The sequence below is a fragment of the Limanda limanda genome, chromosome 6 (genome assembly GCF_963576545.1).
Source record: "Limanda limanda chromosome 6, fLimLim1.1, whole genome shotgun sequence".
Classification (NCBI taxonomy): Eukaryota; Metazoa; Chordata; class Actinopteri; order Pleuronectiformes; family Pleuronectidae; genus Limanda; species Limanda limanda.
Genome location: NC_083641.1, coordinates 18399454 through 18417461, shown reverse-complemented (window position 1 = coordinate 18417461; position 18008 = coordinate 18399454). Strand labels below are relative to the sequence as shown.

The 18008-nt window shown below is 40.1% G+C and overlaps 1 protein-coding gene across 1 annotated transcript in view; it reads right to left on the bottom strand.

The window, feature by feature from the left end:
- Positions 1 to 18008, bottom strand: part of ppp1r37 (protein phosphatase 1, regulatory subunit 37) — a 43206-nt gene that overhangs the window by 16934 nt on the left and 8264 nt on the right. The window contains exon 2 of the mRNA XM_061072463.1: positions 6142 to 6239. Within this exon, the coding sequence (XP_060928446.1) occupies positions 6142 to 6239 (98 nt within the window). The remainder of the gene's footprint in view (positions 1 to 6141; positions 6240 to 18008) is intronic.

Sequence of the window (18008 nt, the reverse complement as noted above, 5' to 3'; positions counted from 1 at the left end):
GGTCATCTATCCTGGGATGTAGCCTGATAAGTCAGCATCACAGATCAAATTTACCCTTCACCCTGGTAAAAACACCCACACAAACACGACAACATACCGAGTGCTACCCTCAAAACTATGTACCAGCAAATCCCTCTCCAGTTGGCTGCCCATACCATTCAGCATGAACTACATGACCTCTGTCTTCCTGCCTGCCTGTGTGTGTGTGTGCAGCTGAACATTTGGATGCTGGTTTAGTTGTACTGAGGGTTCATCACAACTCCTACTCGCCTCCACATATCCCAAACATAGGGCTGGAAACACTATGAAACCAAGGAGTACACAAGATAATTGTGAAACAAACTGAACCATTCATTTAAGATAGGATTTAATTTGTGATATGTGATTCTTCATCATCCAGATGATATTGACTGTAAAAACACAAGCATAATACAACATTTAACAAGTAAATGTTCACCTACAATTAACTGGGCACTGTCAGTGAGAATAACAATGTAAATACCTCTCTGACAGAAACTAAAATACTCCATGATTCACAGTGAGCCTCTGCATGAGTAGGGAGAGAGTTCTATGGGTGTTAATGTGTATGTGTGCTGGCTCTGAGTGGCCTACATGAAAACACTATCTCCATTTCAGATCTCAATCTTGTTTTTCCTTCAGTTTCCAGAGGACCTGGGTGATGTCTTTTGAAATAATGTTTTGGGGGAAACTTTTCCACATTGTTTTTTGCTGTTATCTTTATCATATTTGTGAAAGAGAGCGGTTGAAGCAGGCCTTGTATCTGTGAGTGATTCAGTGCTGTATCACACAGTCCAAAGTGTCTTTATCTTGCCAACTAACATGTTTCAGATTCAATCTAAATATTTGTGGATTACATTTACTTACAGATTGGAAAGACAATGGTTACCATGTAAGGATTATCAACAGACCAAAAATAAGACTCTTACAATTGTTGATTAAAATAAAGCGTGTTCTATACACAAACTTGAAATTCACATCAACTTTTTGAACACAGTGATTTTAATGTTTTACATCAGACGTTTTGGCTCTGGCCTTAAATAATGATTTGATACTTCTGTAATGTCGTTAGCTGAATATTTTTCATGTTAAGGGCATAAAATAATAAAAATGTAGCAAACATGTACTGCTTTATTTTAGACAAACTTTTCTTTTAACTTCACAATGGGACAAATAAATTTTGATAATCAAATCATTTTAATCATAAGCGTGTTTTATGTAATCACGCTTCATTACAGTTCTTTTAATGAAGACATTCATTGCTGTAAATAAATAAGGCAGCCAATGTTCCTTCTGCAAATACGCACACACTCAGTCTTTCTATTGTAAGCTAAAGACCTTTTATTTCAATAAATGCTGTGTTTGCCATGTTGTGCAAGTGCACTTTTCATGACAGTGCATTTTATATGTGTACAGTTCAGAACCACAAAGTCTTGTGGTTCAATGACCTTCTGCAAATGTAATTTTCCATGAGCCTATCTTTAACGATATCCGACTTTCCCTATCAGAGAGAACAGGTGGAGAGAAAACCTTCCTGTCGTTAAAATTCGACAGCTCAGTCTGAATTCAGTGGTTGGATCCAACGACATCTGTAAAATCATTGCACCTCTTTTTGTCATATTTCAGTCCATATGAACATTTGTGCCAAAACGTATTGGACAACCCGACAAATAATTTAGAATACAAACAGCCGGCAGGGTATAGTATCCAGGATGTCCAGATTTGAGAGAAGGCTTTAGTAAGATTATATGTTGGCAGCCACACACACTGAGAAAATGACAGATGTTCGACTGAACAGAAACTTCTGTTATCAAGACGAGAAAAATAGAACATTTCAGTTCAAATGAATCACTACAAAGCCTTGTTGTATCAATGTTACTGTGAATGGACCATAGTCAAACACAAAAATGCGAAGGATTTCTTCAGGGCATAGTGATCATCAGTGACCTATTTGTTTCTTTTTCTTCTTGCTTACTTTGATATTGGTGTTGATCAAGTTACCTGTAAATCCATTATAATCTCAATAGAAATACCTGCTTATTATGGGATTACTTTCCTATCTAAACTAAAGAGGGTTGTTTTACTGTTTGAGAGAAGGACTTATTGGTTTCGGGTTAAGATTTTGTAAGGCTTCACTCTAAACCCTGCGCTCACACTCAAATATCCCTTGCTTGTGCTTAGATTTGCTTTTCTTGTGCTCAAAATGTGCGCCTGGACCAATTTTCCGAAGGGAAGTACATATAATAAAGGTATGAAGGGCGGGAGTGAATGTGGAGCAGTCCTGCAATTCCTGCTCTCAATAAAGACTCTTGAATAAAGATAGGGGAAACAAAGGGTGCAAATCAGTTGTGTTTCTCCAAATTTGGTAAAAGAAAGCTGCATAACTCAGGAAAGGCCTATAAATATTTTGTAGATTGTCTGTTATGTCAAAAGATGTTGAAGTGTCCGGACCTTACATGACCTCTGTATGACCTCCCTAAAACACAGCATAATATATCTGTGTTTTCATATCATAACTGCAGGACCACAGCCCATGTTGATTAACATGTAGATTTTACAAAGCCGTACTGTATACTCCCTCTAGAATATGATCCACCAGCAGCCTTTAAGGAGAACATATTACTGAATATCCACAGAAAGCAAGTACACCCTATTTGCGTGCAAGACATTGCATAATAGGGGAAACCACTCTCCCCCCGGGGATCTGCAGGGGCAGAAATGTGACACAAGGCTAACAAGTGTCCAGGTCTTAAGACTCCGGTGGGAGTCAGCGCAGGGCAGACATTCAACACGCAGCTGCTAAATAGCGACCCTTATAAACAGACACACAAACAACTGGCCAGAAATGTACAAAAACTGTAGGAACCCTGGCAGGTCGCCACATGTACAGTGCAGTCGGACTCAATAAAGAAAGCATTTAGAGTGAAAGAGGAAACACCAGTGTAGGGCCGCGCTCCTCTTGCTTGCCATTTGGTTTGACTTGCTTGTTTATGAGGCTGGGTACTGCAAGGATGACTAAGCAGAAATGAGCGGGGTGGTGTAGTGGACCAAAAGACGAAAGTAGAAGGGAGGGATGGAAAGAGGCCAAACATTAAAAACGATGAGCAATAAAAAAACTAAAAAAAGAGCAAAAAATGAAGGAGGGAAAGAGTGAAGACGATGGAGACCAGTCACTCTCAGTGGAAATGTACCCAGAGCATAGAACTAAATAAAACCCGCAGCAGCAGCTTAGCACAATGATGTGCATTTCCACAAGTAGCTGAGATGTTGACAGGACTTCTCTCTATCAGCTGACTAAGCGTGTGGGGATCTCTTTTACGGAGAGTTTCGAATCACAAATGCGCTTCCAGCTGTGGCTCACTTTCCTGCAACATCATCACTCACACGCACATGGAGACACACACCTGCAGGTACAAATGTGCACAGCTTCAGCAGAGAGGCCCGGTTAAGGTTTTATGAGCGTGTGCTGCAGCGACTGAGCGACAGAACAAACAAGAGAAAGCACTAATGTGTCTCTGCTGCAAAGCTTAGCACCGCCAACTCCTCTGTCCTGGTAGTATGACAAGGGGGGAATTGGTTTGTCAATGGGACGTAGAGGTATACACACTATTCTTAAAATGTAACTCAACCCTTTAGTTTTTCTCCCTGCAAATTCCAAATATGCCCAGAGGATGCAGTGCTGGGAGATGGGGCTGTGACATACCTCTGATTAGAGGGTGTTGATCATTTTATCCACATGAATAAATGTCATGACGTACAGAGGTCCTTAACGGTTTACACAATATAAGCAATAGGGTCCAAGAAGAAATGTTTGGGTCATACATATCTAGTAACTGCTGGGGTCTTCACTTACGTAACCAGAAGAACAAACCCTCCCAGTCTTAGTTGATATGATGGCTTATTGACAGACCATCATTTTCTTTGACACATTCACATGAATTATATTGCTTTAATCTGCATTGTGAAACCGCCCAAGAAACATTATATGGCCTTTTTGTCACCGACGGTCATTTCTTTTAACCCGAGAAAAGACAAACACCTATTCTCTCAGCCCACAGGGAAACAAGAAACCAGAAATCTGCAGGCCTCTTTATATTTGATACAGTCCTATAGTCTCAGGTTTCTAGACTGGGTGAAAAGTGGACAGGAATTTATGTTTTCTCAAGAAATTACTTTTTTCCCCCACTGCCTGGTCTGTATTTCACCCTCCTTCTGTTCTCCGCATTGCAAACATCTTGCACTCAATATAGAAACAACACCCACACAGGGAAGAATTTGAACACGATAACAGTCACAATAAACATCAAGCAAGTGCAAAAATTCACGTACAAAGGCCTGGGTTTGGCATAAACATAAAAACAAGCAGCCCTGAGGCTTCCCCTGTGGAATATGAAGAACTGCTTGTACAGAGGGATTAACCGACACATAACTGTGTTGGTTAACCCACAGGAGGAGGCAGGGGAAAAAAAGCCCCAGTATAGCCTGATGGGAGTCAAAACCACCCATGCTGAAAAAAGAAAAAAAGCCTCTACCTCTATGTTTTCGTGCATCATGTCTTATCCTAAGGCCACATTAAAAGGCTTTTGAAGTGGTCTCATCGCCAGAAGAAAAGGTTTCGGATGAAATGCTGAGAATTAAATGTAGTTGAATCTCACGAACAGGAAGTTTGTAATTAATACTTTTAGGTGGCGCTATACCGGGAACTCCTGACAGCGAACAGGCTGCTACACAATGTGGCCCAGGGCTGCCACGAGTTCCTATGGTTGAGTATATTTATGTATAGCCTTGTGATTTATACGTATGCAGTTATTTTTATCGCAGTTGTTTTAAACCTGCACAGTACACTATGTACATGTCAGCGTCCTCAAAACAATTTCTGCTCCTAGTAAAGGCTCCAGTATGCTTCTACGTATCCGTTTCTCGGAGAGGGCTCCACGGTGGGCGAAGAGTCTTTTTGATTTTTGCTTCTCCGACCACTGTACGTCGAAAAAAATTCACCGCCAAACCCATAGGTGGCGCAATGGAAGACGAGCTCAGAGAAGCCTACCCCATTTGGGAAGAAGAAGTCCACGTGTGTCTGTTTACCTCTGTTAGCTTGCCTCCCACACACTGAACCATGGCAACTAACAGAACTAAATAAAGTGACACCCAGCGGGTCAAAATGCTGATGTAATCGTTTCTTAGCGCAGCGGTTCCCAGGTCTTGTTTCCGAACTGTGTTGCTGATTCCACAGCTTGAAGCTCCGTGTAGCTTGAAGCTAGCTCCCCTCCCAGCTTCCACACACAGTCAGCAGGGACTCCCGACACTAACTACTACTATCCGGTGTTTGCTTCTAACCTGGCGGTATTATAGAAACAGTGTCATGATAGAAGTGGGATTAAAGTCGTGACGGCGGGTTTTTGCTCTCTTACCACCGCAGTTAGCATGGTGGCTAGCCCGCTAGCGCCGTTTTGAAATCTCGTTATAACCGTATGTGACCGTGCACGCATGCCGTCAGTGCTCTAACGAGCCACCGTCAGCCGGACAACTCCGCTGGCTTAACACACACGTCACATCAATCGTAGAATCGTAGTTGTGTTTGGGTTTATTGTCAAGCAGGATGTTTAAGGTCCGGAAATGTGAAATCCGGAAATTACGTCGTAGGGAAATGATGTCGTTCGCGGACCAATCACAGCCAAGGTCTGTCCGTGGGCTCTCCGACATAAAGACGGACAGTTCGAAAAATCAGAGGTGTACGAAAAGCTCTCCGAGCTGTCCGTAATAGAAAAGACGTAGAAGCATAAATTGGCCTTTATTTTTAAATGATACACTAAAGGGTCACTCTTCAACCCAGAGACAAGATTGGAGATTCATTAATCCATTTTTGTTGCATACATTTTATTTTAGGTCAGTTTTTAATAAATATTATGATGTAATGAGACCTAATAGATATTATATGTCATGGCCAGAGGGTTTCAATAGTTTCAGTTGAGGTTCAATAAATGGAAGTAAGAAAAATTCCTCAGTGAGGAAAATTAATTATTCCCTTTCCAAAAAACAGGAAAAATGCAGAAGAGAAAAGGGAAAAACTTACAGAATTTCAGTTAATTTCAGTTGGGCTGGCTGTGTTGAAATGGGCCTTACCTGTATCTGTTTGAGCACTTTGGGTATAGGTTTACAGTTGAGTTTCTGACAGGCCTGCTTGTAGGAAGAAATGATCTCCTCCACAGTCACATTCTGAGCTGGAAAACAGAAGATTAAGGGGATTAGGATTTATTATATTGCCTTGTTTCTTTACGCACACTTTTGCCTCGAGGGAGTAAACAAACAAACACAAAAAAAGACTGAGTGAGAAAATGACACCAGGTATATCCAATCACATTTTTATAAGTCATTTAATATAGCCTCATATTTTTTGATACTTAATATTTAGATCTACATAATACAGCTGGGATGTCAGGAGGATTTTGATGGAATTCTGAGAGGCTCTCTACCTTTCCAACAACTGGGACGTTCAAAAGAAAGTACCACTTAAAAAGGTGTGTTCAGTTGGAATATGAGCCTGAAATACATGCAAAATGCTTTTAATCTAGAGAGACTATGGTCACATGGCTTGGTGGTGTATACTGTTTTGTCATTGTGGAAACTGATGCCTATTTATATGGTTGGCTCTGCAGTTCACTCGCAGGTCACTTGCTCATGAAGGTGGGGTGACACTAGTGTGACAAATTGAAAAGGTGGTTCTGACAGCTCCCATTTGTAAAGCAAACAGATAAAACATCTGAAATGACCAGAGGTTCTCAGCATAACCTTTGAAACATGGATTTTGATGCTCTGATGCTGATCCTGCAGTTCGTCTCAGTAAATGATCAGCATAATAAAGACGAGGACTGAGACACAGTTGTAAAAAAGTCTCTTTTAAGAGACCAGTTTGTGTGTCTGCCTTGCGGGGCTCTCTCCTGACAGATAAGATGAGAAATTGTAACCCCTGTAAGGGCTCCCCTACTTAAGTGAGGAAAATGGAGGCATTGTTCTTGGTGTGTGTGTGTCTTTGTGTATAGGTCAGCCAACGCTGCCATTCCAGGCTGTTGCGGGGCTAACTCCAGTCAGATGATTAGGAAACATTCAAACCAACGATTCTGGCTGAAAGACTCTGCTGTGAGATGAAGGGAAGCACTCATGAAGCGAGAGAAAAAGAAAAATAACATCAGAATCATTGAAGAAAAAAATCCCACATGTTGGAAGAAATTCAGAAAGATTAGTATATTAAAATTCAAATAATAAGACTTATTAGATCCTTTGTATATGGAAATAAATAGATGCATAAATACATTTAGAGTTGCAGGTTTATGCTGCTGCAGACAGAGCCAAACCTGCAGTGCTATCAGTGCTGTGCTAACACACATGGCTGTAGTGTAAATCTGACTTTGTGCAGCAGTGAGATGGTGGTAAAATTCATATCATTGTATAATTTAAAACACGACCATTCACGTTCATTTTCTTTTAAATCTGTCACCCAAAATAATCTGCTTATTAACTTTAGAATAGTAATCATCTTGTTCAGCTTGTCGTCTGACATTTTAACCCTAAACATTGTCCTCATAATGCAAGTTAAACAAATCTTTTTTAAAAGCTGCTCCTCCTTTTCAAGGTGTATGGTGTTTTCAGACAAACAAAGCAACAAAGCAAATCTTCCGTACCACTAGAAAAAGTCTCAGAGACCCTCTATATTGCTAGTAAGAAGACCCCTCAATTTGCAATCTTGATGCTGACCCATTCCGTCTGTCTTATAGTTAGCATGACAGCACTCCAGAATCAATCATCATCCCTTTTATACAGACAATCTAATTGGCCCTTTTGACTTGTCACTACCAGGCTCATAGCACATGACAAAAAAGGGAAAGACTAAAAATATCACTAAAGAATACCATTTATTGTGCAAAAGAATTAAACCTTGGATGGAGCGTTTTTTGTCAAATGCATCAATAGTGTTTGTGTGTGGACAATGTAGAAAAGAGAAAATTATGCAATGGCTAACTGAAAGCAAAAGGTGCTGGCTGAGAGCCACACTGGAAACTGGCTTTATTTCCTGTGAAGCACTGGGCGCAGACCTACCAGCCCCACCGACAGTTTACATTTTTATAATCATAAAAACTATTTGAATAATTTTGTGTATCAGTCACTCTTTATCAATATTTAGCCTGACGCTGCAGCTATGAAGTGAAAGTGTCTACTCCAGGCAGCAGCTGTCCCATCACAGAGTTTTATCACCCGACGAGAGGAGAGTTGACTAACAAGAATGATGAGGATTTGGTGTTACAAGACAATTAAACATTATCGATGTTTCGAAGGTCCACCGCCTCAACGACAGACGGGTCAGTGTGTTCGAGAGAGAGAAAGACAGTGGTGCAGAGAGCTACACTCTACAATGAAGCAACAGCTAGAAACTCCCATAGACCTTTTATCTTATTATGAGAAGTGGACCATCACAGTCGGGGTAGTTTATAGGAAGTCGGGGTAGTTTATAGGAAACAGTGCACACAACCTCAAGTGCAGCAGGAGAGTCAGGCTGCACGTTACAGATCTCACTCTGCTGATGTATAATAATGCTAAGGTATAGGACGTGTCTGGGCTGGCATGTAGCTGCACCAGCAGTGAACAGATCTTGCTGGATTGAATGTTTGTATAAGCACAGGGTAGAATGAATAACTTGCTGTTGGGACAAAAAGGCAGTTTGCTACTTGCATGAGCAGCCACGCAAATCTGACCAATTGTGTTAGTCACTGTTTCAATGGAAATCACCTAAGTCAAAATAGGATGGAAAATTACTACTGGAGACTAACACGGTGGTGAGCCTGAAGTAATGGTGTGCGTGTGTAACTAAATGAAAGAGCGTGCCAGTGCCACATGAATAAAGTGATAAAGGCCACAACACATCCTCAACACTTATTTTCCGACCAATAGAGCAACCAGAACGGAAATCAGTCCTCCTTCATCCTGCAGCTGGTCCCTGGTACATACTCTAGATGTGCACACACGCAAGTCACTGAATCAAGTCACTGAATCAACTTAATATAAAAGGCAAAGTTTTCCATAAATGGTCACACACTCCCTTCATCGTCTGTTTACATATAAATACCTCTGACTGCTCCAACACTCTTTTGGAATTTTAAAGAAACTAATACAAAACAACTAAGAAGTCCAATTTAATTCATTGTGAGATTGAAAAGGTTGTCTGCCACAAAAAGAAACGTGTTGATTATCATATATTTTAAAAAATTCTAATAATTTTGTATATTTCTGCCAGTTTTGAATGCATTCCATTGGTTTCCTTTTTGTGATGTAGAGCTAAATGCTGCTAACTCCATGAAATGGTTCTTCCTCAACCAGTTTTATCCACTCCAGTGAAGAGGGGCTCAAATATGGATCACTGGTGCGGCAACACGGATGTGAGCACTCGTAGTTAAAGCTGCAACCACAGCCAATTTTGACCAAGCATGTGGTTTAGCTCCTTGGAGCTCCCTTGGCTTTTGCAGTGGTGGATGGAAGCTTCACTCCAGTCCAGACCATGTGTCTTAACAAATAACAAACATCAGTCGTATTACTGCTGAAAAACTTAGCCAGCAACCACATTCAGCACAACACTGCTGTTAATGAGCCAAGGTCAAAATCTGGTATATGCCTGGGGCTGTGTGGTCAGTGTGCAAAATTGAGAAAAGCTCTGGTAGAACCATGGTATTTGCATTCTTCCTAGGGCAGCTGGTTTCTACCTGTTATTGGTTTGCACATAAGTTCACTCAGACATTACACACAATAAACAGCCTTTGCACTTGAGAGTTGGTGGGTTTAAGTCCATTCAGGTAATGTCTAGAAAATATCAAGTTTGCAGTGCATGTGTTTAAGCTGATGTTTTATACACCACATTAATCTATTAATAAATGAGGAAAATAATTGTTAACTGCAGCCCTAGAAGAAACACAGACACTTTATAGGGATAGAAATTCAGGCACAGCAACACAATATGAACGAGAATGGCACTCAGTAGAGTGCACATCTCTGCCAAGTCACAACTTTTAATTCAATAAAGCAGCACCAAATTGCACCCACTTGTTGATAACCATCCCCTAAATGTGCCTTTAATCAAGATCCACTTATTACTCTCTGAGAAAATAAGAAAAAAACCTACGCAATCTTGCCATGTTAACTGAAAGTGGGGGACTGTCCCCTTTGTCTGGATCAATGCCAAAATTGAATGGGTTCTTTCTTGGTCCATGTCCAATCTTTCCACCAGGTTTTGTGAAAATCCATTGAGTAATTTTTTACATAATCTGATCTTGTTTTCGGTTGCGTTTTTATCCATGCTTTGTGCTGTCTTGGCCAGGTCTCCCTTGAGAAAGAAATATCCATGCAACTACATTGTAGTTTTAAAACCCATTCTGCTACCCATGACCCTTTGCAAGCACCTAAAACAGAGACAATTTTAAATGTGGTTTTAAAACCAAAAACGCATTATTACTATGGCTGTAGGAAGAGACACTGTGACTGACATACTATGTAAGGGACGAAAACAGAGACAGAGCAAGTATACTGCTTTATATACAAAATGCAAAGTTGTCCTTTAATGTATTGGACCCAAATGTTAGACTATATATAATCGTGTGTTATCTACAAAAGCTATTTGAACACAGCTCTGTGGATTTAACCTTAATGCCTCTGCTTCCTGGTAGGTAAGAGTGCAGTCTTGTAAAACTGCACTAAACAGTGAGTGTGTTCCAGTGAACACTGTGTCCTTGGAAAAGTGTTATTGTACAGAGACTGTACAGCGAATTTGTGTGTGTGTGGTTGTAAACACTTCCTAAGGGAAGGTGTGGTTTGGGGGGAGGGTTTCATACTTACTGCACAGTGTTTAAGGAAGACGAGTAAGAAGACAGGTCCATTTGCTTTAATAAGAAATGATTTATAACAACTGTATTCATAGTGAAGAACACAGTGTGCTGACACTAGCAAAAAAAACAAAAAAAACATTAGGATGTGAAAGTAACCAATTGTGGAATAAAAGGGAGGAAACATACCAACAGACCACCAACCAACAAAGGGCTGCTCAGGAGTCAAGCACTGTGTTTAATAGAATTCAGAAATGCCGGTTCAGGGCCGCAGTATCATTAAGAGCTGAGCTACCGCCATTGCCTAAATTTCTGCTTGCACCGTCTTTGTTTTATTGCACTCTCTACAATACTGCTGTGATAGTATAGTGCTGAAGAGGTACACAGGAGAGGGAGGATGAAGGGAGGGGAAACAACTGCTCCAAACATCTTCAAAAACCACATTATGAGGAGGAACTGAGTTGATGATAGAGTCGTGAAGGACGGTAAGAGTACACTGCCAAAAAATCATTATCTGCAAAGATCACTGACTGAATCACTGCCGAACAGCTCAGGAGGGTCTGACTACAGCAACCCTGGGTAGTCAGAGTCAAAATACTTCTACTAAACACTTAGTTAATTAGGCTGTGAGGGCAATACATTTCCTTTGTTGCACTGCACTAGCGATTATTGCATTATTGTTATTATAGCATTATTGTTAAATCTGTTAATCCCGACATCCCTACACTGGACTAGGGATGTCACGACAACCGTTACTTACGATACCTTTCGATACTAAGATAACAAAACACAGACGATGCCCATTTTTTTTAAGCACCGTTTTGAGCTTTGATGCCAGCAGCTGTTAGCAACTTAGCATTAGCATCGGTGCTGCACCAGTCGATGTTTACATTCAGAAAACCAAGATGGCAACTGTGGCTGCACCGATTGCCCCACCTCGTCTTGTTGATAAAAAAGGCACAAAGAGTTGTGTATGGAAGTACTTTGCGTTTGAGGCAGATGACCGTGGCGTTATCATTAATCCGCAGAAGCCATTATGCAAACGATGCTACCGTGGTCTTCAGACCATGGAAGGTAATACTTCCAATTTAGCAAAGCACCTGAAAGACCGTCATCCGGATTTGAGAATTCAAGGTGAGTTCTGATTCATATTAACTGTAAATCAATGCTTAGCTCGCTTTAATGCATAACGTGTCTCACAACAATGCGTCACTCACATACGTCACTCAAATGTTTCGCAACTACGCATATGCGCAAGCACATTAAACTACCGTATATGACATTAACCACATCCAAAGCAATTTTGGAATCTTAGAAAAATCCTTTTTTTCTTACCGTGGTATCGAAATTGGCATCGAGAATCGCGTTATTTTACTGGTATTGGCACCGACTACTGAATTTTTGGTATCGGGACACCCCTACACTGGACTATCCTAAATTTGCTCTGACCAATCCTTGAATAGGAAAAAACATATATTCATGTTTTACTGGAGGAAAAAAAAAAGCAGAAAGGGCAGGGCTGCTGCTTTGAAAACACTCTTGCTTGAGATGTCAGGTGTGGAAAGAGAGATGACAGAGAGAAGGGAACTAATCCATCTCTGCTCTGACTGAGTGCATTTGCTTTATGATGTAAACAAACACATCAACTGTGCAACAACACACACTAAATCACACTTAACAGCATCTAGCTGGCTCGGATCAACAGAGGTTAATTAAGCTCTGCGGACTCTATGATTAATAATGATGGTGAGCTTTTGACCTCAATTCAACAGCTGCAGATTTGAGCAACCATTTTGAATAGGATCAACAGTGGGCTGGTGTAAAGCAACAAAGTCACTTCACTAAAACACACAATATTTTTTCCATTTCTCAGGAAGGTTTACTTAAATATACAAAATTGGCCTTTGGCCTCTAGGGGTCTCTAAATAAACAAAAACTAAAAAGTCAAAAAGTCAAATACTGAAAGAGAATTGGATAATAGTAGTTTTCACCACCACTGCCTATGGAAATCTACCTGACATGACTCACCAGCAATATTGTCACAGATTAGATAATGTATTGAAGTTATATTTAGGTTACGCAGCAAACGACAATGAATAATCGCAATCCAGTACAACTGACTAATACAAACAGTGGAAGAATAAACAGCCGACTAGCTGATTGCCTAGCAGTGTTATTTATAGAAGAGACAGGCAACGCCAAGGGTAAATTGGATTTGACACAACTAAAAAGCATCCAAAATGAAACGTCCTGTTACCTTAAATAAAATAGGGGATTTCTCTGGGTTTGAACATTGTTGGTAACATTTTGGATTTGGAACGGCTTTGAAGTCATTTTTATTTCTTACATTACTTCCACTCATCATTAAAATGAATCATTGCCATCAAATCTAGTTGGTCCCAGATATGGAAATTAATACAGGTTAATCTATTTTGCTGGAGTTTGTTATAGACTGGAACAGCACAAAATGTACATTAAAACCAGAAACACAAGTTCTTCACTAGACGGTGCCTGTGTCAACTCTACACAACAAGTTCTGGCTTTGTTTCATCCGTGTTACAGTGCATAGTCAGTATCTTGGGGCAAGGAAAAACTGCAAGTCATGGCGGAGGTGTACCTTCCATAAATTATAAATCAATTGCTTTTGCTGAACAACTGGAAGAGTTTCAACAAGTACAGGCACATATGCTCAGAGCAGAGAACTGAGTGTCAGTAGGTTTTCTTTCATAGTTAGGTCACTGTTTATCTTGGAACAGTAAAACTCTGGCAAAGGAGGAAAGATTTGGATGTTGCTCTTTCAAGATTAATTTTTTTCCATTCCTGACAACTATTTGTCACTTTTCATGTGAACAGCCAAACATGCCTTTTTGGAGAGACTGTCTGTGAATGTGCTCTGTTATTTCCATTTTAAAACAATACTGCGTCCCCTCTGTATGAGGCAGTTTTTCACTCTAACTTGTCTGGCTGATCAAATCAGTTATAAACGTTGTCAAACAACATATCACAATGTCTTCTTCTTCTCGAAGATTACCTGTCCTTTACGTTAATATTCAGTGAACAACCGTTTAACTAAACATAACATTTTGTCATGTCATGTAAATCCCATTGGCAGTTGAGACTATTTTATACAACAACGTACTTTCCTTAAGAGGTTCACGCTGAACTCACATACAGTATGCGTTAATGCTTGACAGTGGGAATGCCTGATGCTTGGTGACGGCGCGATCGTCGTAATGACAACAATCACAGCTTCACACTTGAAACACACAACGTAGTCAGCTTTAGTTTTAAAGTACCACGCTAGCTATCAATGCAATGCAAAAAGAGAGGTAAATAAATCCACAGCCAGATAAGCACACATCATATTGGCCAGTTGCCTCTGCCTCTTTTTATGCATTAAAATCATTTGATTGGCTAGCGCCTGCACTTAAGTGTTTGTTTAACACATGATTTGGTTGACTGGTGTCTCTGTTGCTGTATGAAAAGTTGAGCTCTGTGTTCAATGCAACAGAACCATAAGGCAGTTCTGTAACCAAAGATATCACACCATTGATGGTGAATGTACAGCATTTGGGTTGATGACTCCAACAATGCATGAGGACAGCTTCAGTTCAACCTATCACTCTAAGCAAGGAAAACTCAGTTATAAGGGTTGAACACATTTCAGATTATGAGAAATACAACACATAACCACCAGAAGTCCATTTAAATTCCTATAGAGCTGAGTGGTAATTTTTTCTGGCCCAAAATTAGTCACGTTTGAACTTCACAAGTTGCCAAATTCTGTAAATATCTTTAAATGAATTAAAAAATGTACTTTAACCAGTGTAAAACTGAAGTCTTAAAGAAGTAAGTTTCAATTACTTTACTAACATTACATAATAATATGATATATATATCAACTTGTCAAATCCATGTAATGTTGTTTTTTTAATTTATGACCTCTTTTTAATCAACGTTGCCTAATGAGCCTCTGACCATGTAAATATCACAACTTGGTTCTAGCATTATTAAACGTAGCAGCTAAAACAAGACTCCTCTCCTTTATAGCTGTAAATCATAACACTGTTGCAGTCAAAGCCTCCACCACTGCCCACAAAAGGTCAAATAAATCGACCCAGAGCTCCCAAAGTGCGAGCGTGGGCTGTAGGACCAGCTCAGTTTTTGCTCATCTCAGTGGGACAGAAGCGAAGATTGTTTTTTGAATGCTCAATAAACTCATCAGCTCCATGATAGCCGACTGACTTATAAAGTCAGTAATTTTAGTTTGTTGCTCCACTGTTTGTTGCTCACTGTTTGTTGCTCACTTTATCAGACCAGCTACCTGTGTGACATGAGGTGAGAGGCTATTTGTTACATGATAAACTTTTCGTCTGTTTAAGAGATCAATAATCAGACAAGGAAAATTAATATGGGACGTTATCAAAATACATCCTTTTCCCACGTATGTATAATGGTTTAATAAAAAAAAAACCTGGAGTGGAGGTAGGGCTGAGAGGCTTCAGTCCGACCATAAAGGAAACCAAACGACATTATAGAAAATATACAACAGGGTGTTTACCAGTTCATTTGGCTCAAGTGAGGCACCAAAAATCGTACTATTGAAGTGTTTCCTATTAATCACCCAGACTGTGTCAGCCCGTGTGTTGCTAAATGAACCAAAATGTTTTCAACATTTTAAAATAACATTCAAATCCCTGGTCTTGTGTTTTGCGCAGTTTCTTTAATTTGTGCCCAGTTTATCAATTCGCTCAGCCCTGGTTTTACCCACTGTTGCCCTCTCTCTCACACATTGACAACAGAGCTGTCCATCCAAGTCAAGCTGGCCATCAGGCACTAAGTGTTTTTTTCTCATTTTTAGAGCACACTGTATAACTTTTTTCTTTCTTTGAGGAGGAAGAGGAGCACCATAACTTAAGAGTGTTTACTTTACACAGGATTAGAAAAGGTACACACCCTTGGTCTACATGAATATTTAAATTAACAGTCTGTTTACAGATAGCCTACATGCTACTTCTCAGTTCGATGCAGCTGCTGGGCTCAAGGTGTCCCACTCCACACCCACGCCTTCCCTTTGGATCCAACATGATCTCATACATAGCCTCTTTTGGTCGTAGCATCAGAAAACTTTAATCCCCGCACTTTATGTTGAAGCCAAACCTTTAGGGCATGTATACACATGTAAATCTAATATTTCAAGGTGCTGAAAAGGAGGTAGCTATAACCTCACCTACCTAGAAGCTGCTGTCATAAGGTGGTGAATAGATGTAGCCAGTCATCTTGTCACAAAATCCCCCATCTCCCCATCCAACTCTTGCTGCACATTTGAGCCACAAATTATAATTTCAGAGACATTAACTGCCCTGAATAAAGGATAAGTAAACAGAAAACAGTCATGAGAGTCTGACCCAATTTCTATAGATATGTTTATCCTCCTCAGCCTTGCCATCTCTGTACCTTCATAACTCACTCTTATTCTTTCTTAAACTGACAAGTAGCAAAGTTCAAACACAGTCTGCATACACTGGGCTTACTCCCGTCACTCCAACCACACGGAGGAAACAAGCAAAGACAAGTGTTTGCATGTGTGCAGAGGGAGAAAGGACTCTCTGCAGAGACAGACAAATGACTCTCTGACATAGAGAGGATTCCACAGAAAATGTTCAACTTTCATCAAGTCTTGTATTTCTTCTGTCTGCACATACTGGGTTCACTTGTTCAGAGTGGAGCACGTTCTGCCTGTCAAACACTTGAGAAAAATTTGGGATGTGGTGAAGACTTTTACCAGCCTCAGTCCAGCTACTGTAGATAAACAGCTAGCCTGCCACATCTGGACCTGCACAGACAGCAGGAGTTTAAAAATGTTTCATTACATAACAACAAAAGAGGGAGGACTGTAGAGGTAAAAAATGCAGCTAGGCACTGACCTGCCTTATACTCAGACAATCCATGAGGTAGCAGCTAAATGATGAACAATTATTTTGAAGGATAGGAGTGAAATGCTCTCCTAATCAGAATGTTGTATTTGTGTTTTCTTTTTATTTATACTTATTTATCTTAAAGTTTATGGTTAAACTGTAAAACATTCTTGGGCGGCTGTGGCTGAGGGGTAGAGTGGTCGTCCTCCAACCTGAAGGTCGGCGGTTCGATCCCCAGTCTGAACCATCTGCATGCTGAAGTGTCCTTGGGCAAGATGCTGAACCCTCAATAGCCCCCCATAGAATAACAAAGTGCTGCAAGTAGATGCACTGTATGAATGTGTGTGTGAATGGGTGAATGTGAAACTGTACTGTAAAGCGCTTTGAGTGGTCATCATCAGACTAGAAAAGCGCTATATAAATACAAATCCATTTACCATTTAAAATATCAAGCATCAATTGCAATTTGTTGCCATAAGGGTTTGTTAATGATCACTGCCATCCTATCTTTATATCAGTATTCAAATTTGTATTACACTCCAATATCACTATCGGCCTGCAAAAATACATATGGTTCAAGGCTGGTTAAGTCTATAATGAAAAGTAAGAGTTCAGAAACATGTATTGACAGTTTACATGCTCTGAGACATCATGTTTATATCCAGTGGTTTACTGAAGTTTTGTAGAATATTGGAAACAGAGCACTTAACAGCACATTGAGACCAGTTGTCTTGAGCGTTCCTAAGAATCACCATATTTCAGATGTAGGTCAACATCTTAAGCTTTCTTCAGGTGATTTGCTGAAGAAATGTCCGTCTGTTAGTTGTTCAAATGCTTGCAAATTTTTGCTGTCAGAGGAAAATATAGAGTATACATAATATATATATATATATATATATATAAATTCCACATTAAGTATATTAATACGCTTGAGGTTCATTATCAGCTTCATCAGCAATGTATTCCCTAGAGGGCTTCAAAACTATTGCATAAGACCAATAATTGAGAACTTTCAGTTCAGACAAAAACCATAGAGTCCTTCAACTAGGAGAACAGTCATTAGATCTTAGCTAAATGTGATAATGCATCTATCTCTGTTTGGGCATACTGTGCACACAGTGCCTGTGCTTTTTGATCATGATCTCCCCAAAGGGTATAAATCTGAAAACAAAGGCTGCCTGTTTTAGCTTCGATGATGAGGAATTTCAAG